At 36.5% G+C, this 27,979-nt stretch overlaps 2 protein-coding genes across 4 annotated transcripts in view; one reads left to right on the top strand and one right to left on the bottom strand.

Moving 5' to 3' along the window:
- Positions 1 to 27,979, top strand: part of LOC144973224 (GPI inositol-deacylase-like) — a 64,877-nt gene that overhangs the window by 26,388 nt on the left and 10,510 nt on the right. The window lies entirely within an intron of this gene.
- On the bottom strand, positions 15 to 27,569 carry LOC144973223 (uncharacterized). 3 transcript variants are annotated; one of them, XM_078915393.1, is made up of 3 exons: positions 27,281 to 27,569; positions 7,505 to 8,009; positions 15 to 2,269 (listed from the first exon to the last, which is right to left on the bottom strand). In XM_078915393.1, exons 2-3 carry the CDS (start codon positions 7,735 to 7,737, stop codon positions 88 to 90), a joined length of 2,415 nt encoding a protein of 804 aa, XP_078771519.1. In that variant the 5' UTR covers positions 7,738 to 8,009; positions 27,281 to 27,569; the 3' UTR covers positions 15 to 87. The 3 variants fall into 3 exon arrangements, with proteins under 3 accessions (XP_078771519.1, XP_078771520.1, XP_078771521.1); XM_078915394.1 differs by lacking the exon at positions 27,281 to 27,569 and adding an exon at positions 10,308 to 11,439; XM_078915395.1 differs by lacking the exon at positions 27,281 to 27,569 and adding an exon at positions 10,497 to 11,439.

Genomic DNA, 27,979 nt, shown 5'->3' with positions numbered 1-27,979 from the left:
ATTTAATCATAGTGTTTCATTATCAAAAATGATTTATTTAAATTGGAATATGAAAGCAAAATACAAAACCATGACTAGAAAGGGTGTTCATTCAGTGGTCTTCAGAACCCCCTTCTTGACGGATGGAAGGGAATCCAAGGAGAGACTTTTTTCTAATGTTGAGCCTGACAGCCTGGAGGATGACCTCGTCCTCACTTTCTCACCATTCACTGCACCCATTTTTTGTTGCTCATATTTACGTAAAAGTTTTTGTTTCTGTGCTTGTAAAATATTCCCCATCTCTCTCTTAAGAGCTGTGTTAATGATTTTATACTTTGGTCCCTCTATTGTTCTGGCAATAGTACAAGCGTTCTTTGCTTTTTCTGATGACCCATTCCGATCAATTCTTTGCATGATTGTCCTGTCATGAATCATTGTCTGGAAAGCTTTGGTCAGACATGCTGACTTGGGTCGTAGGTTTTTGTACTGGTTAAGATCCCCTGGTCCAAATAGAATCTTATATTGCATCTTATTGGCAATGGTAGCGTCATTGGCACTTGAGGTCTGCAGTGAAGTGACGGAAGAGTTCTGGCTGAGTCTCATTGCGATTTGGCTGTCTTCCTCCACATCATCCAAATCTGATCCAAATTTCCCCATTGCTTGTTTAACCATCTCAGCCATTGGGTTGTCAGTGACTTGATGCTCCTCTAGGACTTTATGTGGGTTGTAACGCATGCCCATCTTACAGTCATCAATTGAAAGCACTCTTAGAAGATTGTTGGATTTAGAGATGCTACTTACTTCTGGTTTATAGGAGTATGAAAGAGATAATCTTCTACTGCCCCTGCGATCAAAAGCGTCCTTTTGGACTTTTAAGTTATTTGCATCTTGACTTTCTGTGTAATCCAATGATCCACGTGGAGTTATTTCATTCTTGTTTTCTTCTTGAGAAATATCCTGCACAGGACTGTATGTTTCAATTATAATTTCTGTTTGCACATGTTTTTCTTTATCTCCCTTCTCTTTTAATGCTTCTTTTCCATCATTATCTCTCGGGCTACTCATCGATGCATTTGATTCTGAAAAATTCCCATTGCTTAGGCTTTGACTGTAGTCATCATCATCTTGGAAACTTATGTTTCTTTCATCTCCTAAGTCATCAAAAGTATTTGGAAGGGAGAATCCAGGCTTTGCATCAGCATTTCTTACCATCTCTCTTTCTGCACTGTAGTGCAATGAGTCTTCTGTAAGTCTTGTTTCTGACATTTTCAATTCAATCTTAGCACTTGTCACTCTCTCCCCATAAACTTTATCATTTCGAACCAACTTCTGTGCCAGTTCCTTCTGGATCTCAGCTTGACTTGGTCCATTGCACAATTCCCCATAATGATGATCTGATTTTCCTTGGACACTTATACCATGAACGCAGTTTGCACACGTTGCTGGGGTTGGTGGGGGCGGGGCATTTCCAGAATATATCCCTGAACATTTGTTGCAAAATGTAGGTATTACATCTTGTTCGCAGAATCTGACTGCTGCGTTAATGACTGCTTTGCTTTCCTCGTCACCACCCAGTGCTGAACTGTTGATTTCAGTTTTTACACTCCTCTGACTTGCACTGAATATCCTATTTGTCTTTCTTGTTTCTTCCAAATTTTTCACATTTTTTGTACGATCTGTAAAACTCTGATGACTGCCCATGTGCTCTTTATCACTGTTTTCCTTTACCAGATTGTTAACAACATAATTTACAGTAACTGTCTTGGCCTTTTGACCTCTACTACTGTCAGATTGTGCCTTTGTTGGGCTTGATTTCAAAGCTTCTGGAATAAATTGGGAAGACAATACAACTGATTTGTCCAGGATTTTATCTGATTGCTTATTGTGATTTGTAACTGCGCTGTGTCTCACATTTAATGAATCATGGTTAACCCTGGGGAAGGATGCTCTTTCATCTTCATTCGTTTTATTCTCTTTGGAATTTCTTACGCAGAAATCTAGGTTGTTGTAGTTTGAATCAAAACCAATGGCTCCACGTGGCACATTTTTGATACTCTTTTCTGATGCTCCACTTTGCTTCGGTAGTAGTTCTCCTCCTTTGAGGGTGGGTTTATGTTGCTTTGCCCAGTGTCCTGTTCTGGTGAATACTTCAGCTGATTTCACCCTCCTGGGGTCTGTGGTTTTGGAGTCCATGGCAGATTTGGTAGAGACGCTTAATCTGCATTTCCTAAAAAGTGGAGATGATTCTTTCTTTTTGATGCAGAACAATGTCCGGTTAACCTCAGAGCACCTGGAAATAAAAACAAACAGCAAAACGTATTTTTATCAAAGTCTGCCATTAAGTTTAGTTGATCTTGAGATTTTATTCATATTCATATGTCCATCGTAGATCAAAGGATTGATTTATTAAGCGTATCCCAAGTGTGTATAATGACCTAAGTACTTTGTAGCATTAATTTCTCCTGTTGGACAACATATCTGTGAAAGATGTCACATTATGAAACTTTTTTTGAAATGCATGCAAAATATTTTGGACGAGTAAAATGCTATTTTACACCAGAATATGCATCTGTCTCAGTAACACATGCTTGTGTGAACTTAACATCAAAGCTGAAAGTCAATATCTCCCTGCTGATCCAAATATCAAGTAACTACGTATAGCCTACTTTATGCACTCGTAATTTTTGCAACGGAATACTGGAGAAAAAAAAAGAACACCGATCTTTTCAGGCAAGTTGGGAGTCTTAATACTACCATACCAGCACACCACCACCCTTGCAAAGTACTGTGCTCTTGTTTGGTGCCGGAGCAAGATCTCTGACATTCTGGATGTGAAATTCCACAAGGCCATAGACAGATTGTTAGCAACGCTGTTGACCTTGACAGGGAATATCCCGCCCAAGGTGATGATATCTCCTGTCAAACAGCTTGGAAACTCAATGGCCATTTTACAACTGCCTGAGTGCAAGTTGGGACCCTACAAATAACTGGAAGCTTAAAAAGGCTGAAAAATATTCGACAAGCCGGAGAGTGATCTCCTACAACACGACTTCAGGAATGGCAGGTATTTGGAATATTTAGAGGCTGCCAAATGAAGACTGCTTCACACATGGAGTCGGAGATTAACCCAGTGGTTTGGTAAACGAACATCAACAACTGCTTCCTATCCTTTGGACTGCATGCTACACATTCGCAATAAACTTGCTGCCGTGTCTAACAGACCGAGCAACCTTATCACTGCTGTCAGGACAGTCTTGGTAGACGGGGTCATTAAAAAATTATTGACTTCACTTATTTGGATCTTCTGGAATCAATCATCATCATGTCCTTTTGAACTTTGTAACATTTGATAAGTCGGCCAAGATGACACGCACATGCCAACTTTATGATCCACAAAAGAAAATATTATATTCATCTTATTTTAAGACTTGGTTGACAACATCTTTTTTTATTTTTGGGTCTCGTCCTACATGTTAAATGTTGCGGTTGGCTAGAAACCCCTTGTATAACGCTTTGAGCAGGTTTAGTGGATGACGTGAAAGAAATGTTTCAAGTTTTTGTTTGTTTGGTGGTTGTTTTTGTTTTGTTTGTTTGTTTTTTAATAAATCGCCTTGGGGAACTTCAATAGTCCCGCCACACGTTAATAATTTATCATAGAGAGTTGTCATGTCATCCATGAATAAACTCATTAATATCGCTCATCGCGACTCTGTCGTGCGCAAACGTAACACATTTTTTTTTTAATTTGGCAAAAAGAAATAATTTGCTTCAAATATCGATAAAAATTTTTTTTAAAGATCACACCCAACTTGCCACAAACCTCAAACCTGATAATTCTTTGGCGTCTCAGATCAAAGAAATGTTATTTTTTGAGACTTTTTAACAAGTTGGAGCCGTCTAAATCGATAGATAATCAAAGTAAAAGTTATTTCGTTTTTTGTGGTATTTTTTTTTTTGGCCATATTTTTTTAATGTGTTATGCAATGTACGGCTGTACTAATCAAGCGTGACCAAACGCAGCGAGGGATGTGACAACCATATCCGACATGAAAACTTTTTTCCTTGCTCACGTGACTTCGCTTCCTTCTGATCAATTTACCCATAGGAAAGCTATGGTATTCCAAATGTTGTAGTTACACAAAATGTATAGCCTTCCACGCAAGTTGGGAAGTGGGAGGGGGGGGGGAGGGTAGGGGGTGTTGCAAAGTATAATACATAATATGATCATGGAGGAGATTTGTAGTTAAAATAGTTCCATGTAGATAACGTTTAATACGATGTTGTACGTGCGACTATTAAAATAGATAAATTGATTTTTTTTTAAGCAAAACAAATTTGAGATCGATAATTTTCATGTGGTCCATTGATCTAGAGTTAAGTTTCTTTGTTTTGATTGTTTGTCGTTATTGTTTTGTTTTTGTTTTGTTGTTTTGTTTTTTTTTGTTTGTTTTTTTTTTTGGGGGGGGGGGAGGTTGGGGGTCTTTTTGTGTGGTTTTCTGTTGTTTGTTTTGTTTTGTTTTTTATTTGTTTGTTTGTGTGGTTTTTTTTGTTTTTGGTTTTTTTTTGTTTTTTTTTTTTTTGTTTTTTTTGGGGGGGGGGGGGGGATTTTAAAATGGAAGATCCATTTTTGCTTGCTACCCTTTGGATGGGATGCTAATATATTGCAAAATATTTTACTCAGGATCTGACTTTAAGCTTTAGTCAGTATCAATTGGTCTGAGAGGCTAGAGACAAAAAAATGATTGTACACAGAGTCGAGTTGAGTGCTATTCCTGGATGTACGACAGCACGCCATGTTATCAGTTGGCAATCAGGGTTTCTTTGAGGTTTTCAAAAAAAAAAAAGGATTTTCTTTTCAAAATTATATCAATTGTGTCATCCAATTTTCGTCATGTTCCACTGAAATTCCCTTGTACTTATCGAGCGCTCAACGAGACATTTGAGATTGCATTGTGTTATTGATTGGAAAAGAATATAATACGGATTTTTTTTCCTTTCAAATTGTGCAGATTTGTTTGTTTGTTTTCTGTATCAGGTCATACTATTATTGTAAGGTCGTGGCCTGCAAACTCCGTTTCCATTTATTATTACTGCCTTCTGGGACGACTTCTGTACTCTTCTGCCGTACTCTGAATAAAACATAATTTAAAGATTTTAGCTAGAAAACTCGTCTTTCAAATATCGATTGAATAAAAAAAGGCGCTCATCTTGGCAAAAACTCTCAAACCTAAGACTTTCGAAGTCCCAGGTTTGAGAGTTTTTGCCAAGATGACGGTCATTTCAATCGATCGATATTTAAAGGACGAGTTTTTGGGGTTTTTTTGTTTTTTTTAATTTGTTATCTTTTTCAGAGTACAGCACTCTTGCAACGTCAGATATCCGTCCATGTCGTTTAACTATACTTCACTGGTTGAGATCATTTCGCATCGGAAGGTCCTTGGTTCGAGCCTCGCTCGTCGCATAGTTGAGTCCTTGGAAAAGGCTCTTTACTCACATTCTCTCACCTTACTCAGGTGTAAAATGAGTGCCTTACCGTTAACAGCGTTGTCTCTGTCCGAAAAAAAATTGTAATATCGCTTAATAGGCTCTCATGTCACGTCCTACACGTTACGTGTTGCTGTTGTTACAACAGGCTTTGAGCACGTTCAATGGATATTGCGCTATATAAAAGCTCAAGTTTTAAGGGGGGGGGGGTGTTTGTTTTTATTTTACCCAAACAAAACGAAAGTTTAAAAATGTCCTTCTATAGAATCCTCTAAAAAAAATTGATTGTTTTGAAAGGAGCCGCACATTTTATTTTTTACTTGTCAGTAATATTCTCAGTTGCTTTTTCATTGCAATAAATAACAATAATAAAATGGGGAGGCTCCAATTTAACTTACGAAAACAGGGTGATGTGGACGTTCCGGGCTTTCCCCTTTGTCAAAAAAACACGATGAATGAACACTAAAGAGAATAAGAGATAAGAGGGTGGCGTTGTGTCATTCGATTTTCAACATCGAAACCTTCCCCGACATAATACCGTTTTGATATGGTCGGTCGCAATTTTATTCCAAGCAGATGGAAAGAAAGTGTTTTTTGTTGGGGGTTTTTTGTTTGTTTTTTTTTTTCCTCAAATAAAAGTCCCCTTTAATTTCGCTCCCAGAGTTGAAAGAAAATATATCACCAATTAAGATCGAATAGTTAATTTTTAGGTCAAGTGAGATATTATTTGGACGCCATTTTTATTTTTACGCCTAACAATCTCTTTAACCGTGGAATGGGGTGATTAAGGCCAGTCGGGGTGACAGACCAACCCCCAACTGTGGCCCCGAGATTGAAAATTATTAATCAAATACGGTAAAATGTACATCATTTAATTGATTACACCCTTCCTCACACTTTAGAAAATGAACATCGGCCAGCCAAGTTACTTGAAATGACCAATTGCTATGTATTGTTGAATAATTTCAATCTGGGAGGCACACATACTGGGGTGATCGTAGTCACCCCGTTTAGTCACCCCATCCACGTTACTTAAAGACCATTCACTGTTAAAGAGTAAAAGGCTTAATATGACACACTACTTATCACGCTGACTTTGTGTGCTGAACGACGTGCACTTATTTGCCGGTCTGATAACCCAATTCATTATAGGTTCATTGTTGTAATGGAAATCTAAAACAAACAAAAAACAACGAAAAATATTGTCTATTACATCAGTGTTAAACTAAGCCCATAATCGCGTTCGGGTTTCAGGCCTGCATATATATACACGTTGGTTCTGAACCAAACTTGGCTTTTGATTTATTTTTTATTTATTTTTTTCTAAATCTTTTTTTTTTTTTTTTTTGGGGGGGGGGGGGGGGGGGGGGGGGGCAAAAATGAGAGCACGACGTGAACATATGAGTTTTGAAAAATTATGGGATAGCCTACTAGTCCTTAATACCGCCCAATTGTGAATGTTTCATATTTCCGGTTGATTGAGAGGAAGTTAATCATAATCGTCAGTGTGTGTATGTGCGTGCTTATGTGTGTTTGTTGTTCTGATTTTTGTTTGTTTGTTTGTTTGTTTCGATTTTTAAAATGAAGCTTTACATATTTTTCATCTCTGTTTTCCATATGCTGCTATGTGGTCTAGTGGTATGGCAGCCGCCTTCGGATCGGAAGGTCTTAGGTTCGAGCCCCGCTCTGAGCCGCGCAGTTGAGTCCTCAGAAAAGGCTCTTTTCTCATATTCTCTCACCGTACTCAGGTGTGAAATGAGTACCTGGCCGTTAGCAGCGTCGTGTCTTTTGGGGGAAAAAATGCATTATCTATCGCCTAATATTCGTCAAGTCTCGTCCTACATGTTAATTAAGTGTTGCTGTTCACTGTTAGCCAGGGACCCTTTGTTAAGCGCTTTGAGCACGTTTAGTGGATATTGTGCTCAATAAACGCTCAAGTTTGTGTTGTTTTGTTTTCGGTTGTTTTAAAAAAAATGATTTTACAAATCCAAGCAGCATACTATCTATTTATAGTTTGGGTAAATCTACAACAAATCCGTACCATTCGTCAATTGAGTGTATTTTATCCGTTGTCAGACTGCCGCTCTTGACGACGTCGTTGCTTTTACTTGGGTAGGCCGTCTTCCCAACAATGTTATTCTGGTAGTGTTGGGCCAGCGGCGGGGGTTGTTGAGATTGTAGTTTTGAGACATGTTGCTGTTTTTCTTGTTGTATGCAGTGTTGCCTGTACCAGTCGTGGAGGCGGGTGTGGTAGCTGAGAGTCTGTTTGTTCATGGTCACTGTTTGTTCCTCCCTAATCACAGCCCGAATAAGGAATACGAGCTCAGTGGAGAAATGATTTCCGGAACTTTGAAAGAGTTCAATGAATGAAATGACGTCATTGATCCATTGACAAAACGTGTCCCATTACATATTATGTTAGTGCATAGAATAGTCGGTCTGTTGCTGAGGTGAAGTCAGAACTTTCGTGTTATAGCATGAGGAGTAACTTTTCTTTTGTGATTTAATCTGTCTGCCAGAGTATCGGTTGATTCTGTGTTGATATTCTGAAATAGTAATAAAAATAGAACTCGATTAGAATTTTTAAAATTTTTGTTTTATATTTTTTAACAAATTCTTAGAAATGTCTGTTTCATCTCAAATTAAATATTGATTTCTGATGACCACGATGATCAAATGATTGAATGAATTTGAATGAGAATGACTCTTTAAAATGTAAATAAACATGAAAACATTGGTTTACATACAAAAACATTTATTTGGTTGAGAAATGTTACAGGACTAGTCTAACAGCATGTTTAATTGTCAATATTCTCACTGCTCTCTTATTAGTAAAGTTACTAGTCCTTTACGGCTGTGCGACCCATGGAACCCCCGTTTACGTATTTTTATAGCCACGAACAGATATCAACAATTGCTTTGCTACCTTCTTTTTCACTGTGCTGGTCAAATTGGAAGTAGTTTCTGCCTTGTCTAAACCAGACCCGGTAGATCTATCCACGTATTAATTGTGAGTGGACAAAGACCTTCTCTCTGAAAACACACACTCACACACACATTCTCTCTCCTGTTCCTCCTCTCCCTCCCCCCCCTCTCTCTCTCTCTCTCTCTCTCTCTCTCTCTCTCTCTCTCTCTCTCTCTCTGGACTGATCGTGGAACAGTACCCTACCTTGTCTTTTGTTTTGTTTTTCATTTCATTTCCTCATCAATTGAGCAACTGAGTCACTCAAGTGCTCTCCTTGTGACACTCAAATTTTGTTTTTGATTACACTTTTATTGATGCTGGATATTTTCATTTATCGTTCAATTGATATTGTCTTCTATGTAATTATCGATTCATTGCATTGATATCGATTCAACGAATTAATGGATTGTTGTTGTCAAGCGTTTTACGGATGGAATGGGAATCATGTTTATGTTTTTTGTTTGTTTTGCATGCGAGCAGAGAGAGAGAGAGAGAGAGAGAGAGAGAGAGAGAGAGAGAGAGAGAGAGAGAGAGAGAGAGAGTATTTACAAATGGTGCTTAAAAGAGATTTTAAAGATGATTTTGTTTTAAATTAAGAAGTTTGCAAGATAGGATGACCTTTATTAGTGTCATGGAATCTTGATTCTATGTGTTGTGATTTGTTTGGGATTTGGGGGATTTTTTTGGTTTGTTTTGTTTGTTTTGGGGTTGTTGTTTTTGTTTATTTTTTGTTTTTGTTTTTTTTTTTTTGTTTTTTTTTTTTGCTTTGGGATTTTTTGTTTTTTTTATTTATTTTTTTTATTTTTTTTTTGCTTTGGGATTTTTTTATTTCCGGGTTGTTGTTTTTTTTGTTTTTGTTTTTTGTTTTTATTTGTTTGTTTGTTTCTCTTGGGGGGGGGGTGCTGTTTTGTTATTCTTTCTTTATTTCTTCATTTTCCCTTTCTTTTCTAAATAAGATAAAGGCCACATTTTGATTTATTGATTTTGAAAGAAAAGTTACAATCTAAATACGAGACGGATTTTCAGGTATGGAAAATTTGAGGGTCACACGACATCAGTAATGGTATCAACCGAGGATGAATTTAGGTCTCCTTTTGCTGTACAGGAATTCTGTCATTTGTCATTAGCTTTAGGGATTTTATTATTTCATTTGTCACTTTTTTGGCATTTACTTCACTACCCGTTTCATTCATTCATTGATGTATTCATTCATTCGTTCATTCATTCATTTTGATATATTATACATGTCATGATCCAGAGCAAAAACCAATCGCATTGCAATGCGCAAATGGCAATTATGATTGAGACCGATAATGCCGTGGTTACCTTACCAACAATTTTCCAGATTTTCCCCATAATGTCATACCAATCCAACTTAAAAACATACTTTTTTCAAATCTAACTCTAAAGTAATAATATACATATGTCGTTCAGCAAGACAAGCCGTGTACAACACAACATTAAGATCTTATAACAACAAATGTTCAAATTTTTGTGTTAAACAAAAGAAATCGGAATGAGAAATATGTTGATTGTATCGTAAAGAATGTGACGATTTTCCTATGGCTGGTAGTGAGAGGGTTAAGATCGCTCGAGCATATTAAAAGATTAATCTTTTTTAAAAGGATAATCGTGGTAATATATTATGGTCTTTGTAATTTGAAAGTTAGTAATACAATACTTGTTTCGAACATTTATGAAAATAATTTTAAGCGGCCCGTTCATTTTAATAAATAAGTTTTTAATAATCTGTGAGCGAGATCTTTGCTTCGTTTGTGATTCATTGCCGAATTTGAACATGCAATTTATCTATCACCCACATCCGGAAAGACAAGCACGATCTTACTCGTCTCGAAACAAACAACAACAAAAAACTCACCACATCCAAACAAAGAAATGCACTTTACGATTTTGGCCATTACAACCAATTGTTTGTTTATTGTTCCGTCACATTTAATTGCCTTAGAACGTTATGCTGATTATCATTAAATACGTTGTTCCTATTTGATAAAATTATTCTATTCGTCGTATGTTTTTGAAGGATTATGATTTAAACATTTAAAAACACCTCAAATTCAAGAATCTTCCTGGTACGAATGGTGAAAGAGTTGCCCTGCTGGGTTGATTGATTTGTCTCGATGACGGCTTCAATCTCTTTCTCTGTGATATCTACTCTATATACATTATGAAGTTGAAATCTGGATACTCGCCGCGTTGAATATAACACACCGTTGTTCTGTTTTAAACGTCGCAGGGATTATCATTTTCTTGCACGAGTATGCTAATCCGCATTGGGATTATCCTAATCAGCTAGTCTTGAACCATTATTCTCATTAACTGCGATTTCGATTTCCTTAATGTTTTTTTTTTTTTTTTTTTTTTTTTTTTTTTTTGTCAATTCAAATATTTTATTTTATTTCATTATAATTAATTGTGACAAATTTTAGAAATGCTCTCAATTTACGGGTAAAAATAGTGTGGCATGATTTACTGGTTTACAGTGTGGTGATTATTGATGAGAATTGTGGTAGGGGTACTTAGATTTGTTTTTAGATTATTGTTAAGTTTGAAATAGTCAACAATTATCGAAAAGATCAATATAGAAGAAAAGGAAAATGTGCTGTCTAATGGTGAAGACATGAATCTTGGGTAAAGAAAGGAATAGGAATCGCATTCAAAAGATCAACTGCCAAAACTTTTAACAATGATCTGTAACCGAAAATTAGATAGTGTATGGAAAGAGAATAAGATTTCTTGAGACCCAGAGGTTCGATTATTGTAGATCTCGGTTGAATACCGTAGACCCTGGGAAAAGAAAACATGAGGAGAATAGATGTATTTGAAATGTGGTGTTATAGAATAATGAATCATGGAAACCAATTAGAAAGAAAAAAAAGATAATAAAAAGAAATTCTGGATAGAACGTAAAGAAACAGTTGTGGGGAAAAAATGAATGTTTCATTATATTGAGAGATTGGGGAGAAGGCACTGGTGTAAAATAAAGATCTGAACTAGTGTGTATTAATCAGTGCCAGACAAAGCAAGAAAGAAAAATACACGAAAAAACAACCATCTTAATAAGTCTTCCTTCTATTTTTTTTTGTTCTTGCTTTGTCTGGCACCTTTTAATACACACTAGTTCAGATCTTTATTTCATTATAGCGATATCTTACATAATAATAATTTAACTGCTTTACTAAATGAGGAAAAAAATGTAAAGGCTAAATTGACAGGACAAAAATATTATCTTAATTAGTACCAATGACGAATATTATACTCGCCGTACCAAAAAGGGATATTTGTCGATAGACACCGCGAGGAAGCGGAGGGGGGGGGGGGGGCGGTCGGTCTTAGAATGCAATATCAGCAATGACAGAGATATAGATATGAATATTGTTGGGTTTAAGAACCAAGTATCTAAATATATCGCCGAGTAGGCTCTTCTTTACAATCTTGAGAATGACTTCTGTGTACTATTTTTTTTTTAATTAATACATTAGGAACCCAAATCGAGCAATTTGATTAAGGTCTTAAAATAGATACACGCACAAAGGTTTACTGTAGCCAACACTGAAGTAATGAGGTTATTTATAATCTGCGTTAGGCTGTATTAATTTTCACTCATTATATTATATGCCCGGATCAAAGCTTTCGGTGATTTTCAACGACCGTGTTTGCACATAAGAGCGTCTTTTAATTTGAAAGAAGCGTTTCAAAACGAACTGTTTCTCTTTTCAAAGGTTTTTTAAACACGTTTTCGATCGCCTAATCAATGGTCTTATGCATAAAATGGTATTCACAACAGGTTGCACGCCAACTTCATATTACTTGAACTGGTCTATTATCAAATTGTTGGTAAATATTATGTTGTCGCGACCAACTATCAATATCCCAGGGCGTTTTCAATCCAGACAGTTTCTTTTTGAAAATTATCATAAAGCACACTTTACTTTCATCACACAATGAAGTCTGGAGCGACTGGCGTTAATTTAATGAATTGTAGAACCGTTTGAAGAAGAAACAACTCGTGCTTTCGTACGTCTTGGGGCAGTGAAGAGTAACCGTATTTAATATAAAAAAAGTAAAGTTCGCAATTTTTGAGTAGCAATGGGAGAGTAAAAGATTTACGCAAAAGGTCAGCATACTAAAAATTCGAAAGTAATGTTTTCTATCTGTTTCTCACCCCCCCCCCCCACACACACACACACACACATACACACAACTATGTTTATCTTCTACCACCACGCCTATCTCTCTCTCTCTCTCTCTCTCTCTCTCTCTATATATATATATATATATATATATATATATATAATATATATATATCATACTCTCTCTCTCTCTCTCTCTCTCGTTCTCCACCAACATATGCCCTCTCCGTCTGGTATTTTACAATATCTTGTTCCGACGACTTAAAAGAGTGGCCATACTTTTTTAAAATCAATTAATCGCATTTTTTCAAAGGCCTAAAACTAAATTAATCGTTTTTTAATTAAGTAGTCCTTAAGAACTATTTAGCCATGGAGCCGGAGTTTATACCGGTTTCTATAGCGTGAAACTGACAATTGCAATTGTTTGCTTTCCTTTGGGTAGGACGCTAGTCTATTTATTGCAAAGTACTTTCCGCGAGATCTAACAGACCCAGCTACCTATTCACAGCTGTGTGAACAGAGGGGGAGGGGGGGGGGGAACTGGATCAGACAATAATCTCGACTGCACTCGGGATCGATCTTGGTCCCTTGGCCTGTGAAGCGAGTGCTATACACAGCAGGGCAAACAACAAAAAACAATTGTGCTCCTTTTTCTTTTCTTTTTTAACCCTCATCGACATTAGGGGAAATTTTGTCGATCGGTTCTGATTATTATTGAACGCTACAGTCAACCTTACAAGTGCTCCATAAGGGTATAGAGCGGATTAACCCGACCGCAGTGCTAAATAGGCCTTTAAGCCGGCCGTGGAGAGTCATCCTAATAGTACACAACATATTATGATTATCCTTTTGAAAGCTGTGTGTGGTCACTCGGTAAACACCTCAATGAGATGAGATCAATCAACATGTTAACACACTAGAATACCGGCGAATGATTGTCGTATTGCCTGCTTCGTAATCGTTGTGTACTGTACTGAATTTATTAAATTATTTGTTATTGCTATTACTGATGGGTGGTTAGTTGGTGGGGCTTTTTTGCACGCTGACGCAATTAGGTTGCTGTATCGGTTGTTTTGGGGTTTGTTTTTTTTAATTTTGGTTTTTTTTTTTGTTGTTGTTTACATTATGTTTATTTTGGTCCTCCTCCTCCTCCTCCTCTTCTTCTTCGTCCTCCTCTCCTCCTCCTCTCCTCTTCTTCTTTCTCCTCCTCCTCCTCCTCCTCTCTCCTTCTCCTCCTCTCCTCCTCCTCCTCTCTCCTCCTTCTTCTCCTTCTTCTCTTCTTCTTCTTCTTCTTTCTTCTTCTTCTTCTTCTTCTTCTTCTTCTTCTTCTTCTTCTTCTTCTTCTTCTTCTTCTTCTTCTTCTTCTTCTTCTCTTCTTCTTCTTCTTCTTCTTCTTCTTCTTCTTCTTCTTCTTCTTCTTCTTCTTCTTCTTCTTCTTCTTCTTCTTCTTCTTCTTCTTCTTCTTCTTCTTTCCCTTCTTCTTTTGCCTTTCTCCTCCTTCTCCTCCTACTTCCTCTTTCTCCTACCTCCTTTTCCTTGTCCTCCTACCTCCTCTTCCTACCTCCTCTTCCCTAGCCTCTAACCTCCTTTTCCCTATCCTCCTCTCCACCTTCTCTTCCCTATCCTTCTCCTCCTTCACTACCACCACCTCCTCCACCCTCCTCCAGCTCGTCTCCCTTTCTTCTCCTGGAATAGCAAGAATCCTTTCTTCGTCGTGTAAATCTATTGTACTTTCGTCGTGCATCAATGTTATTTATATCAGATGTGAGTGGCAGGAATTTTATTCAATAACCTGTCTTTATTTCAGAGAGAATAAGACAATAATGCTGTCAACTAAGCTAAAAGGAATAATATGAGAATGATTATCTTGCTTTTTCACAGACACTATCTCTTTATACATCTTCTATCTCCAGCCATATCAATTCTTCAGGTCATGCAAAACACATTAACCTCAGGCCTACCCTTTATTACCTACCATTACTCAAAGTCTCCACAAAAGTCCCTTTCACAACTAAGAAAATCTTATTGGTTACTCAACATTTTCACCTAGACCAGTCGTATATTATAATATGTCACAATGCAAATTGCAAACCCTGGTAAAGAAGAGAAGGAAGAGGAGAAGGAGGACAGAGCGAAAAATGACCAATAAAGTTTAATTCCAAACTGTGTCCAAATAGAGTTCTTCGGTAGAGAAAATGGACAACACTCAAACCATCAAGCCTTCCTCCGTCTCCTTGAGCTCTCTGGGATTGAAACCTGAGACATCCAAACGAATTGTCTAAACGCTATATTACTACTAAATGGTCCCGATAGCTCAGTTGGTAGAGCAAACTTTTCACACTTACAGGGACCTGGATGGATCCCAGGTAAAGACGAGATTGTTTTTTTTTGACCCCTTGTCCACCCAGCAGTGAATAGCTGGTTTGGTGCTTTAATCTGACTGAAAGTTCTTTACAACAGACTCGCATCCTATATATAGAACGAAGATGACGTCACTCAGGCCTTTGTTATTGTTTTCTGCCATCCATGTCTATGAGTAATTCTCACTAAACTGTATTAAACAGACTATAAACGTTCAAGGTTACACATAGTTTTGTATATTGGTCCGTAATACTTCCGGGTGGCAATGTTGTGAGCTTCTTAACCAAGCGCATTATATCTAAACAAAGGGTTGAAAATAACTGCCACTGCCCTTTTAAATATGGGACAGGGGTCCATGACTCTGCGGGACTTTCATATAAAATATATAATTTTAATTTCGCCCATGGGTCACAAACACTTTTATTTTAGTGTAATTATGCGTACACGCTCTCTTAAGTGCAGATCTTAATATTTATGGCCACCCCAACACGCCCCATTAAGTGCATATCCATGCACGGCAATTTGGCATCGTTGATCATTGACCAATAGTGTGGACAAACAATGCACCCAGGTTATTTCAGACCCCATGTTGATGGTAGCGGCCATTACATGAAAAGGTCCATTAACGTGTATATATATATATATATATATATATATATATATATATATATATATATATATATATATATATATTGTGTGTGTGTGTGTGTGTGTGTGTTGAGAGAGAGAGAGAGAGAGAGAGAGAGAGAGAGAGAGAGAGAGAGAGATTGATTGATTGATTCATTCATTGATAGATTAGATACATACATATATAATTTGGACAATTTCACGTGATGATCTTATTTGTTTGGGTTTGTTTGTTTGTTTTTCATTTCTTTTCTTTTAATATTTATTTCTGATTTTCCGGAAAAATATAAATACAAATAAACTTATTTCGTCCAGAAGGAAATTGGTAATGTAAATGTGGATTTTTGGGCGGAAGAGAAAGTAGTTATTAACTTTTATTTTTAATTAATGTAAAACAACATAATAGCACCATGTATGTATGTTAAGTATGTATCTATGCGGGTATAAACGCTTGTTTCTTTTTATCTTTACTATTTAAATAAATTGAACATTTAGCCTTTTATATAATATTTCCAAGGATTTTTCATGCTCATTCCGCTTTATGTCGTTCAACCACCAACAGTCATTGCCAAAGGGCACCAAATTCATTTATCTTTTGTCTATAAATATTTATTTCCAAAATTTGTACTAAAATAATGTTTATTTTAAATTAAGACTTAGATTTGTATGCTCTTCAACAGGCTTTCAAATGTGGGACCCCCCCCCCCCCCCCACACACACACCCTCTCTCTCTCTCTCTCTCTCTCTCTCTCTCTCTCTCTCTCTCTCTCTCTCTCTCTCTCTCTCTCTCTCTCTCACCCCCCAAGAATGTCGTTTGATCAGTAAACTTTTTTATCTCACATATCGTGTCTATATGGATATAATATTTATTTCTTAGTTTTTAAATTATTCTTTTTTTTAGAAAGATGAATATGAACATGTAGTCTTTATAGAGGATTTCCACGGGCTTATCTTACTCAATCATCCACCAACATCCATTGCCAATGGGGAAAAAATTCATTCATTCTATAATTATTCGTTGCCAGAATTAGTTCTGACATATTTATTTTTTTAACACCAGGGGGAAAAAAACAACTTTGATTTGAATGCTCATCAACGGGCTTTCCATTGTGGAACTACCCTTCCCCCCCCCCCCCCCCCCCCCCCCCCCTTATTTCGAATGCTGTACACTGACAAATCACCTTTTCTCATATTGATCAGTTAACTTTTACATGTCGATGTAGTGAGATGACATTCAACTGGTCAACATTTCTTTAACATGAGACTTATTCAGAAAAAAAGCTTCTTTTTGTCATGTTGGAGGGGGAGGGGGGGTATCCTAATCAATCGATGTATGAAGTCAAAGTTTCTGGCTAAAATGTGACCCATCTCCTCTTAACGGTATCAATTCGGGGTGGTTTAGAGATGAGAGATATGGATTTGTGGTCAAAGATTTGAGAATTAGGTAAAGTTTTTGTGATTTATTGAGGAGAATGAATCTGAATTACTTAACTAGGAAAAAATGAAGATTGAATTTCCGGTCGTTTTTTTTTTTTTTTTTTTTTTTGTTTTTTTTTTTTTTTTACAATTTTTTGTTTGTTTTGGACATCTGGGCTTCCCCGGCATAATAGCATTTCGAGGCGATGGGTCACTAATGAGAGAGAGAAGGGGGGGGGGGGTGTTTTGTCGTTGTACAATAAAAGCGCAGTAAAGACTTAAATCGCCGACTACGATCAATCAAAGAATCGGGAATCTATGACAAGCCGGGCACAGCATGATTTGGAGATCGATGTTGATCCTATCGACCATATCGATTCCGTCAAGCGATCGGTTGTCCGGTGGTAGTAGTGGTTGTAGCCCCACTCTCAGTACTCCATGCTGCTGTAGATGGGCGATAATGGCGCTATTTCGTGACTTCCCATCCAGTCAGATGGATATCTCGTGTTCATGAAACATTTATTTTTTATCAACATGACAAGTTGAGTGAGAGATGATGGAAGTTGATTTCTTTTGATTTTCACCCTTATTTTTATTTTTATTTTATTTTTTGTTTTATTATTTTTATCATCATCATCATCATCATCATCATCATTATTATTATTATTATTATTATTATTATTATTATTATTATTATTATTATTATTATTATTATTATTATTATTATTATTTTCATAATCATAATTAATGTTATCATTATTATTATTATTATTATCATCATCATCATCATCATCATCATCATCATCATCATCATCATTTGTGACCCTCCGTGTCAAAGCGGTATTATGTCGGGATGCACTCGGTTAGGGAAATTGAATTCATAGCCACAAAAATCAAATTTGGGTTTAATTTCTTTACGTCATGCTGGAGTATAAATACTATTTTTTGCTTTGCAAAATCTTCTAAGGTCCAATTTCTTATCATTCTATCTCGAAATTCACTTTCTGGGGTCTGAATCATTCCGACATAATACCGTTTTGAGACGGAGGGTCACATTTAGTAAAATTGTTTTTCTATTTGTGTGCGGACATATATTTATGTTATAGTGTTTGGGATGTGCGAGAGAATGAATGAAAACAAGAAGGAAGTTTCAGTTTCATTTTAACAGGACTGCTTAAAGCAGCCGAGGCATCGGTCGATTGAAGGCAGATTGTCTCTCAATCAAATGAGACTAGCCATTTAAAAGATCAATCCATTTAAAGCTCGCATCCATCTTGATTTTTGTATTAGTTTTTTTATCACACCGAAGAAATAAATATCTAAGTAATGTCAGAGATGGACTTCTGCGGAAGGGGGGGGGGGGGAATCAATGGTGCAATTGATTGTGTCAACGCATGTCGAATATTTTTTTAAAAAGTAATTAAAGTTCGGTTACATTGTCCTCATATAGTGATTTGGTAGCTGAGTCTGGTCAAGAGCTGGCAGAAAGTATTAACAATAACGAGTGTCCGATAGATATCATGACAAGAATTGTTGATTGCTCATTGTCTTCTATTTACTGTTGTTGGAGTCGTGATAAACTCTGGCTCTACGGGTATTATGGAACTAGAATGGTTTAGATTCAATACTGCCGTAATCTGAAAAGACACATTTTAAAAAGGCTGGCAATACAACTCGTCCTTCAAATATCAATCGATTAAAATGGCCCTCATCTTCAAAAACTCTCAAACTTGGTACTTCGAATAGAAGGGGAAATAATTTTGATCGATCGATATTTGAAGGACGAGTTTTCTGGCCAACAATGTGTTGGGTTTGTTTTGTTTTTGTTTTTGTTTTTCAGAATATGGCAGAATATCAACAGAAAAAAAAAAAAAAAAAAAAAAAGAACATAAAGTAGAGCCCACGTCTTTGTCAGATACTTTCATTGTAATATTTTGAAGAGACACTTTTGACAAACAAATTCATTACGAATTCAGAATAAAAGATATGTAATTTGTCTAATCAAAACTTGAAATTGTGTACGCACTTGACCCTGGAGTGACGTTAGCCTCCTGTGAAAAATCTATCTACATAATTCGCCCATTGATCTACATACTTCATCCATTGTTGTATCGACGCGTTCTTAAGCACCCCCAATAATGCATTGTGAATAATTAGTAGGGTAGTAATCGTAGGCGTACATAGATCTCATCCCCCGGTGAAGATGAATAAAGCAAAGTATAATATGTCTTTCCCCTGTTTATGGAATGCCAATGTGTGGACATGAATGGTAGGACGATCGGACTGGAATAATAGAATAAATAGGTGACATCGATACCCCGACAGATAAACTACACAAGAGTCAGAGGGTGGATCTTAAGACTCTTTTATTTAGGACTTGTATAATATCAGCATTGAGGCTTTTTTTTCATAAGAGGGAAGGGAACAAAACAAAACGAGCTTTTGTATGGTGTTATACTTTCTGAATATGCTCAAATTTCTTTACAGGGGTTCCCAAGTCAACAACTGCTCTGAACATGTAGCCTGTAACACGTTATTGGGTTTTTTTTTTCTTTTCGACAGAGACAACGCTGATGCCGATAGGGTATTCATTGTGCACCTGAGCGCCATGAGATAATAAGAGAAAAGAGCATATTCTTAGGTCTCGACTTTGTGGCGCGAATAAAGACTATACTTTTTGTGTAACGTTCTGACCATACAATGAGCCCCAACAAAAAATGTTTTAAAATACCGTTTCCTGGATGTATTGTTCTTTTCAGAAAAAGTCGCCTGTAAGTTCACAACCATAAACACTTTGGTGTTGTGTGAACGTAGATTCAAGAAAAGACGGACCTAATAAATCATAACTGACAAGTACCCAAGGATCCGTGCGAAATCCGATGGGTGTTAAGTTTTTGAAGGTGGACAAAGGGTTTTTTGTTGTTAATCGGATTAAGTGTTTTGTTATTTGTCAACAGTTTATCTACACACTGCCGGTTTTGAATTAGATTTCGTGTCTTGATCTCTTGATTTTACTTCAAATAGGGGTTTTTTTCCCCTTGTCCTTAAATAAATCATTCGTTTTATATCATATTTTTACTGCTGTCCCAAGTCACCGTAAGAAAAGCAACGATTTCCACTTGTATTTGTGACAAGTTTATTTATCCAAGATAGATTGAGTTATATGTTTTAATAAAATAATGATGCATGCATTTAGCTAGAACAAACTCACAATATCCGCCAGCCGGATATAACATACCAACAAACAAATCTTTGAACGTTTATAGTCCGATGATATGATTTAGTGAGAAGTCATCAGTAATATGGCTGTCTAAAACAATAACAAAGAAATATAATACATACATATTTTGCTGACGACAGGTTTGTACCCGAAACGTCCATTATCTGTACTGTTCCCATCCGAAGACTTTCCATTTTCATCTTTTCATTAATATTTTAAGAGGATGGGCAAACTCGCCAGTTGTTGTTTTGGGCAAGGAACTCCTAGTTCAGCTGGATCTAATCGTAGACAAATTAGGGAGCAGGCGGTGGTGTAAGTTAAAGATTTGAAATATTGTATAAATGTCAAATGTAAATGTCAAACAAAGCAAGAACAACAATAAAAGGGTGGGGGGGGGGGGGGGGGCCCCAAAAAAAAAAATCAACATAAATCGACTGGGGAACGAATCTCATATCTCCTGATTACCGATCGGTCAAGGCAGGCTGATTTTTTTTTTTTTTTTTTTTGGGGGGGGGGGGGGGGGGGGGTTTCTTCTTTTTTTTTTTCTTGTATTTTTCTTTCTTGCTTTGTCTGGCACTGTTTCAAACACAATTTTTCAGATATGTTTACTAATCGTAAGACCTTCGTAAACTCATAGCCTGATACTGCCCGTATTAATAGGATTCAATAGTCTGATGTCACGTCCGCCCAGCAACGAGCAGCTTGGTTCTAAACAAAGAAAATCTGTGCTTTTTATTCTTCGTGCTGGCTAGAACTTTTTCACATGTCATGTGATCAGAATGTATGAAAGTCAAAACATGATCCGATTTATAATGTTTTTCTACTCTGGATACACTTTTATGCTCGTCGGAGAAGTATTTCATAAGGGCGTCCGCCATTGTTCCGATAGTTTAGAACCAGTTACTATGCGTCATTACGAGGGAAGTGACGTCACGATTTTTGAGGACTATTACATCACAGAGCAAGGAGACGGCCACCTTCAAGAAAGTGAGCAGAGAGCAGTATGTAATGGTTGAGTCAATGGCATTATTTGCACGAGAAACAACTCACTTTGAACATTCGTTTGATAATACGATTCAATAGTCTGATGTCACGCCGCCCGGAAACGGCGGCCATCTTGGTTCTAAACAAAGAAAATCATTGCTTTTTATTTTTCATGCTGGCTAGAACTTTTCATATGCCTTGTGATCAGAATGTGTAAAAGTCAAAACATGATCAAATTTATGTATTTTTTTTCCTGTGGATACCCTTAATGCTCGCCGGAGAAATATTTCATACGGACCTCCGCCATTGTTCCGATAGTTTAGAGCCAGTGTTACTAAGTTACCATGCGTCATTAGGAAGGAAGTGACGTTTCGACTGTTGAAGAGTATTGTCACCTTTTATCGTGGCTTCATTACTAGGAAGTGTCGGTTATATTATCACGAAGGCTGCGATCTAATAGTTTATACTATAAATATAAATTAAATCAACCGGATTCTGCCTTAACATTTCGCTGCAACTGTTTTTCGACTGAAGCATGCTGCTGTGTACCAACAACATTTATCGAAAAAGATAAAAAAAATATTTTTATAAAAATTATCCACAGAAGATGATTATATGAAGTACAGCTATTAAAGCTCAAGAATTCCGTTCATGCTCAACTCGAGAGAGACTTTTCGCTTGTTTTTTTTTTTTTTGTTTGTTTTGTTTTTTTACATACGCACTCCGTACATAATTACATTGATTGATTTAACAAGTGTAATTGTCCGTGTTATTGTGTAAGGTTTTACATTTCCATTGAGCAGTCGCAGTCTTTATGGTAGGTACCTACTTTCTGCACGTGTGGATAATAGAGGTTTTTATCTTTGATATTGCTAAGATCGAAAGGTTCAATCAGCTTACTGAGTGCCACGGTGCTTTCCCTGTGCATTATTAATCGGCCATTATTGACTCGAAAAGCTTGCCTTTGTTTTCCTTTCCGGCCCACGGGATCGTATGCATATTTCATCACGCTAAACCTGAGATGTCGTTTCAAACTTGAATAGATTTGGCTGTTTTAATTGAATAAAACATAGAATGAAAAGAGACTTTGGTTGGAGTTGTTTTTGGGGGTTTTTTTCTTCTCGATTTTAATATAACTTGTTTTCTTTCTTGTAATATGTAATATAGTAATATGAATATTAGTTTTGAATATGATTATTCATCATCATCATATATATAGATATAATCTATTCACACCTAATATTCCTTTATAATCCTTCGGTTTTAAACATATCATAGTTTAGAACAACTATTTATAATGCTTTGCTGAAAGGGATCCCCTCAAACCCCCTCCCCACTGTTCAAATAGCCTAATGGGAGAATAAACGAAACACTGTGAAGCGAATTGATCATTGGGAACCAGTTGAACTACGCTATATAACTGTTCATATTTTCTTCATAATATACAACCTCTTCCTATTATCTCTTCGTATTATTTCTTCCTGTCATGGTTATCAGTCTACTACTACCACGACCACCATCACGAATATCTTTCTTTGAAATTGCGGCAAGTCTCTATTAATTTCTGGTTCTCCTCCTTAAGCGTGTGAAAAGTAAAAAGAGGAGGCAGGAGAAGAAAAAAAATAGACATGGTGAGAGAAAAAGAGAGAACGAGAAGGAGTATTTAGAGAGGCCGTAGCAATTATTCTCCTTCTCCTCTTCACCCCCCCCCCCCCCCCCCCCCCCATTTCCTGCGCATAATATGAGTTAGTGACATTTGATCTGGCAAGCACAACTTGTGAGAATTTTACATTCCGTACAGATTCCTTGTTGATGGTCCAAAAGACCACCATAAAGACTGCGACTGTTCAATGGAAATGTAAAACCTTCCACAATAACACGGACAATTACACTTGTTAAATCAATCAATATAATTTTGTACGGAGTACGTATGTACAAAAACAAAGAAACAAAAACAGCACCAAAAGAATGTACAAAACATAACGTGAACTAAAGCCTCAAACGGCATCATGTTGGAATGATTTGAATAACATACCTCCTAAAGATTGAATTTACAGCAACAATCATGATCTTATTTTTATTTTTCTTCTTCTTCTTCTTCTTCTTCTTCTTCTTCTTCTTCTTCTTCTTCTTCTTATTATTATTATTATTATTATTATTATTATTATTATATTATTATTATTATTATTATTATTATTATTATTATTATTATTATTATTATTATTATTCTCTTCCTCCTTTTCCTCTCTCTCTCTCTCTCCTTCTACTCCTCCTCCTCCTCCTCCTCCTTTTCTCGTTAACTACAGTGCACTTGAACACAGACATAGCCTTTTCTGATTGTGTCATAATTAAAGCATAATATTAACATTGATAAAGGTAAAGGCAAGGCATGACTAACGCTTTCAGCTGTTTATATTAATTATCGATGATCGATTTTCCATTACGGGCTCAACTTTACTTTACCATATTCTTTGTTGTCTGACCCAGCCCAATCATTTATTTATCGACGGAAACCTGTAAAGAAACCTGCAAATGCAATATATTTTTTAAATTAAACTAACAAACATAATATTAGTGTTTTGTTTGCTTTGTTTCGTTTCTTTTCGGTTTCGTGTTTGTGTGTGTGTGTGTGTGTGTGTGTGTGTGTGTATGTCTCAGTGTGTGTCTTTTCTATTCTTTTCCTTTCTGTTCATTTTTCTGTTTATTTTCTCAATCAAGTTTTGTTTTCTTTCTATATGTTCGTGATGGCCGAAGGTACATTTTGCTGACGAAACATAATCAAGTTGAATTTTGAATCTTTTATGTTACAAGATTAATAGTTTCAATGTTTTAAAATTGAAATGCTCAACCGTCTAAACTCTTAATATGTACGATGATTATTTCCTTTTCTTTATTTAAAAGACTACATTCTTCTTCTTCCTGCATATCTGCAAACCACCTGGGGTGTATTGTCGCAGACTTTGGTGCCCTTGTTGGTGTTTAAAGTGGCACAGAAGCGATTCTGTCTCTGAACTGTTTAAGGTTTTCAGAGCTAACTACATCCGCAGGCAGGTTGTTCCAAATTCTAATCGTTAATAGAAAGAAAAAAAAAAAAGAAGAAAATTACTGCTCATGGCTTTGCACTCTTGCGCGTGGAATGAGGAGTCTTTGATCGTGTCTTCTGTTCTCTCCTCTGTTATTGCAAGTTCAAGGTTGTGGAGAACTTCAATCAACTTATATATTGAACGGTTTAGCGCGGTTGCTTTAGTTTGCTTCCTTCGTTCTTCCAGAGTTGGCCATTGAAGGTTGGTAAGCACGGTCTCAACGCTCTGTCTTCTGTCAAAATCGCCGAAAACGAAGCGGGCAGCTCTTCTTTGCATCATCTCAACCTTTTTTTCTTTCTTGTTTTTATTAGTTGAAGGGTCCCCTTGGACAACTCAATGGTTGCCTTTCACCTTCAGATGCTAAGGTATTTACTGGACCATTTTGATTCTTAGACATAGACACATTTAGCCAGGATTTATCCCGGTTTCTTTCTTTTTTATTTTTAATAAATCGTTTTCATGGCCTGTAATGGTCTGCCAAACTGGGCTTTGAAATGTTGTTGAGTTGCTTTTAGTGATTCCGTGTCATGCAATCACATTACACAAAGATAATTTTGATGTACTGTTGTGATTCCGAAATAAAACAAGAGAAAAATGAGTTTGGTTTTTTTAAAGTTCGAGGGCAATAGGCATAGACGTGTATGACTTTTCCTTATACAATGGTGAAAACGAGATGCAAATATCTATAATGGTTTTAAAATGATAAGTCTTTGAAATCAGGGAAAGACTGTGGACACCCTGTACACACTTTCTCAGAACTTTACTTCAAATATCGAACGATTGTGGTGACCACCGACTTGTCAAAAAGACTCAAAACTGACATGAGATTCCAAAACAATCGATTTAGATAATAATCAAAATGTCGAAAATTCTCACAGGAGTGATGTTTTGTGATCTTAAGATAAAAAATGTGTTTTGTATGTGCACAACAGAAAAGCGCCCACATTCGTATGCCGTCTTGAAACGCCCCCCAAACGCGCCAGACTGATGTGTTCCTCCAGATATTCTGCGTCACACGGAAGTGTTCCTCCTGATTATCTGCGTCACATTGAAGTGTTCCTCTAGATACACTGCGTCTTCCGGACCTGTTCTGTGTCAAGTGACAGTGAGCCTTTTACATAGCGCAATATCCGCTTGTTTTACTCAAAACGCTTTACAAAAGGTCCCGAGCCAACAAAACCACTGTAACAACTTGCAGGTCAGAAGCCGTGTTATACCACAGACTGCAAACCCGCACGAGATGGGTTAAACATGGTTCTGTTGACAGCCTTCTCGTGTCTTCTGTTGCTTCTGGAACTTTCTTCCCAGTTCGAGGAGACGATGTCCCAGACCAGAGGGACCGTATTGTTCCAAGCAAAACTTTATCCTGGTGTTGCGTTTCTTCCGCCAAAGCCAGAGAAGGTGGTTTAGGCCGCTTGGAATTCATTGGCTTGTAGTTGTAGTTGGAACACTGTCAGGATATTAGAATGCGCTTTTAACAGTTGTTTTTGTTGGGGTTTTTTTTGTAATGTTTCCCCGAGATTAGCTGGTTCTTACGCGATGCAGGCTATAGCAAAGTGGATCAATAGACAATTATTATTTTTATTGAATTTTAATGGTCCAAATCTTACCTTAATCTGATCTGTACATTTGATCTGTACAACTGTCAATTATGTTAAGTATCAAATAGCTTGACTCTAATCAACAATTATATATCACTGTGCAAAACAGCTATTTTTATATTGGCCAGAAAATAATTATTTCATCAATTAATACTCTTATTATCTCCAACATACCCAAAAGTCTGAGATTTGAGACTTCTTAGAGATAAGACGTCTCTAAAAAGTCTTGGTTGTAAGACTTTTGAGCAACTTGGAAGTCATTTTGATCTTTCTATATTTGAGGTAGAATTGTTCTGGTAAAAAGAAAAGGTTTATTGTCATTGTTTCACTGAAAACAGTTAATTGCTGCCTCATTATCTCCACCATTTTCATTAGAGAGATAGCATTGCATTACAGGCTACCTAATTGTTTGTAATCAATATAAGACGCTATGATAATAATTAATAATAATAATAATGATGATGATGATGATGATGATGATGATGAGATGCTAATAATATAATAATTAATAATAATATATAATAATAATAATAATAATAATAATAATAATAATAATAATAAAAATAATAATAATATAATATAATAATAATAATAATAATAATAATAATAATAATAATAATAATTAATTATTATTATTATTATTATTATTATTATTATTATTATTATTATTATTATTATTATTATTATTATTATTATCATTATAAATAGCATTTTTGCAGAGCATAACCATGACGATGCCTTGCTCTATGCTCTGTCTAGTCTTTTAAATTTGATAACTCTTGGAATACTTATACCACTTTTATTAGATCTCATGCTAGTTCTAGGTTCAGTACCAATACACCAAGGCATTTATAGCTTTATCGCCTCAAAAGAGCTTAATAACCATGTTGTTTTCAAAGAAATTTGCTATAGTTAGAGGTTGTGTTTTGTGTTTGTGTGTGTGTGTGTGGGTGTGGATGTGTATGTGTGTGGGTGTGGGTGTGTGTGTGTGTGTGTGTGTGTGTGTGTAGCTGTGAATAGGAATAAGAAAATATATTATTCCATTTTAACATAATGTTACCGAGTACAATATAATAAAAAAAAATTTTTTGTAAACATTCTAAATCCTAGGCTTACCATAAAGCGCATCCTCTTCCATTTAGAAATGAATATTGTGCCAGTTGTGTTTTGTGTGTGCGTGTGTGTGTGTGTGCGCGCGCGCGCGTGCGTTTACCTGTTTTTTAATAGGGGGGGGGGGCTGATATGTATGTATGTATGTATGTATGTATGTATGTATATATGTGGGTGGGTGTGGGTGTAGCTGTGAAAAGGAATAAGAAAATATATTATTCCATTTAACATAATGTTGCCGAGTACAATATTTAAAAAAATAAATAAATTAAAAAAAACATTCTAAATCCTAGGCTTACCACAAAGCGCATCCTTTCCATTTAGAAATGAATATTGTCCCAGTCGTTCCATTTCACAGGCACTCGTTACCAAAACTTAGATATAATTTCACAGTGTCATAAATAATATTATTCCTACTATTTCTCAGGCACCAGATATTATATTAAGAATAGAGAGAGAGAGAGTACATGGATTTAATCAACTTATCACTTATCATTCTATCATAACACCCCGCGTAGTGCAATGTATGGCAGCTATCGGGACTGGCACCATGTCGTTTGTGGGTTGGGCACCGACAAGGATTGTAGTGTTGCACCGCCGCTAGTGTGCCGAGCACTTATGGAGGGGATGGAACGCCGCGACTTCTCATATTTCAGTCGAATAGTTCGCCAATTTTATGGCAGCTTTATCGGATGTTTTTTGTCATCATCATCATCATCATCATCATCATCATCAGCAGCAGCAGCAGCAGCAGCATCAGCATTATCATTATTCTCATCATCCTCACCATCATTACTGTTCAGTTATTGTGGTGGTGGTGGTTGCAGTAGTAGTAGTAGTAGTAGTAGTAGTAGTAGTAGTAGTAGTAGTACTAGTAGTAGTAGTATTAGTAGGAGGAGGAGGAGGAGGAGGAGGAAAAGAGGGAATGGTGATGGTGGTTTTGACAATATCATATGTGTTTATATTCTATCATTTAAGTTTAAGACATACTCGCGCGC

Source organism: Berghia stephanieae, chromosome 5 (genome assembly GCF_034508935.2).
Source record: "Berghia stephanieae isolate SIO BIC M18660-M18661 chromosome 5, UCSD_Bste_1.3, whole genome shotgun sequence".
Taxonomy (NCBI): Eukaryota; Metazoa; Mollusca; class Gastropoda; order Nudibranchia; family Aeolidiidae; genus Berghia; species Berghia stephanieae.
This window is presented reverse-complemented; position numbering and strand designations above follow the sequence as displayed.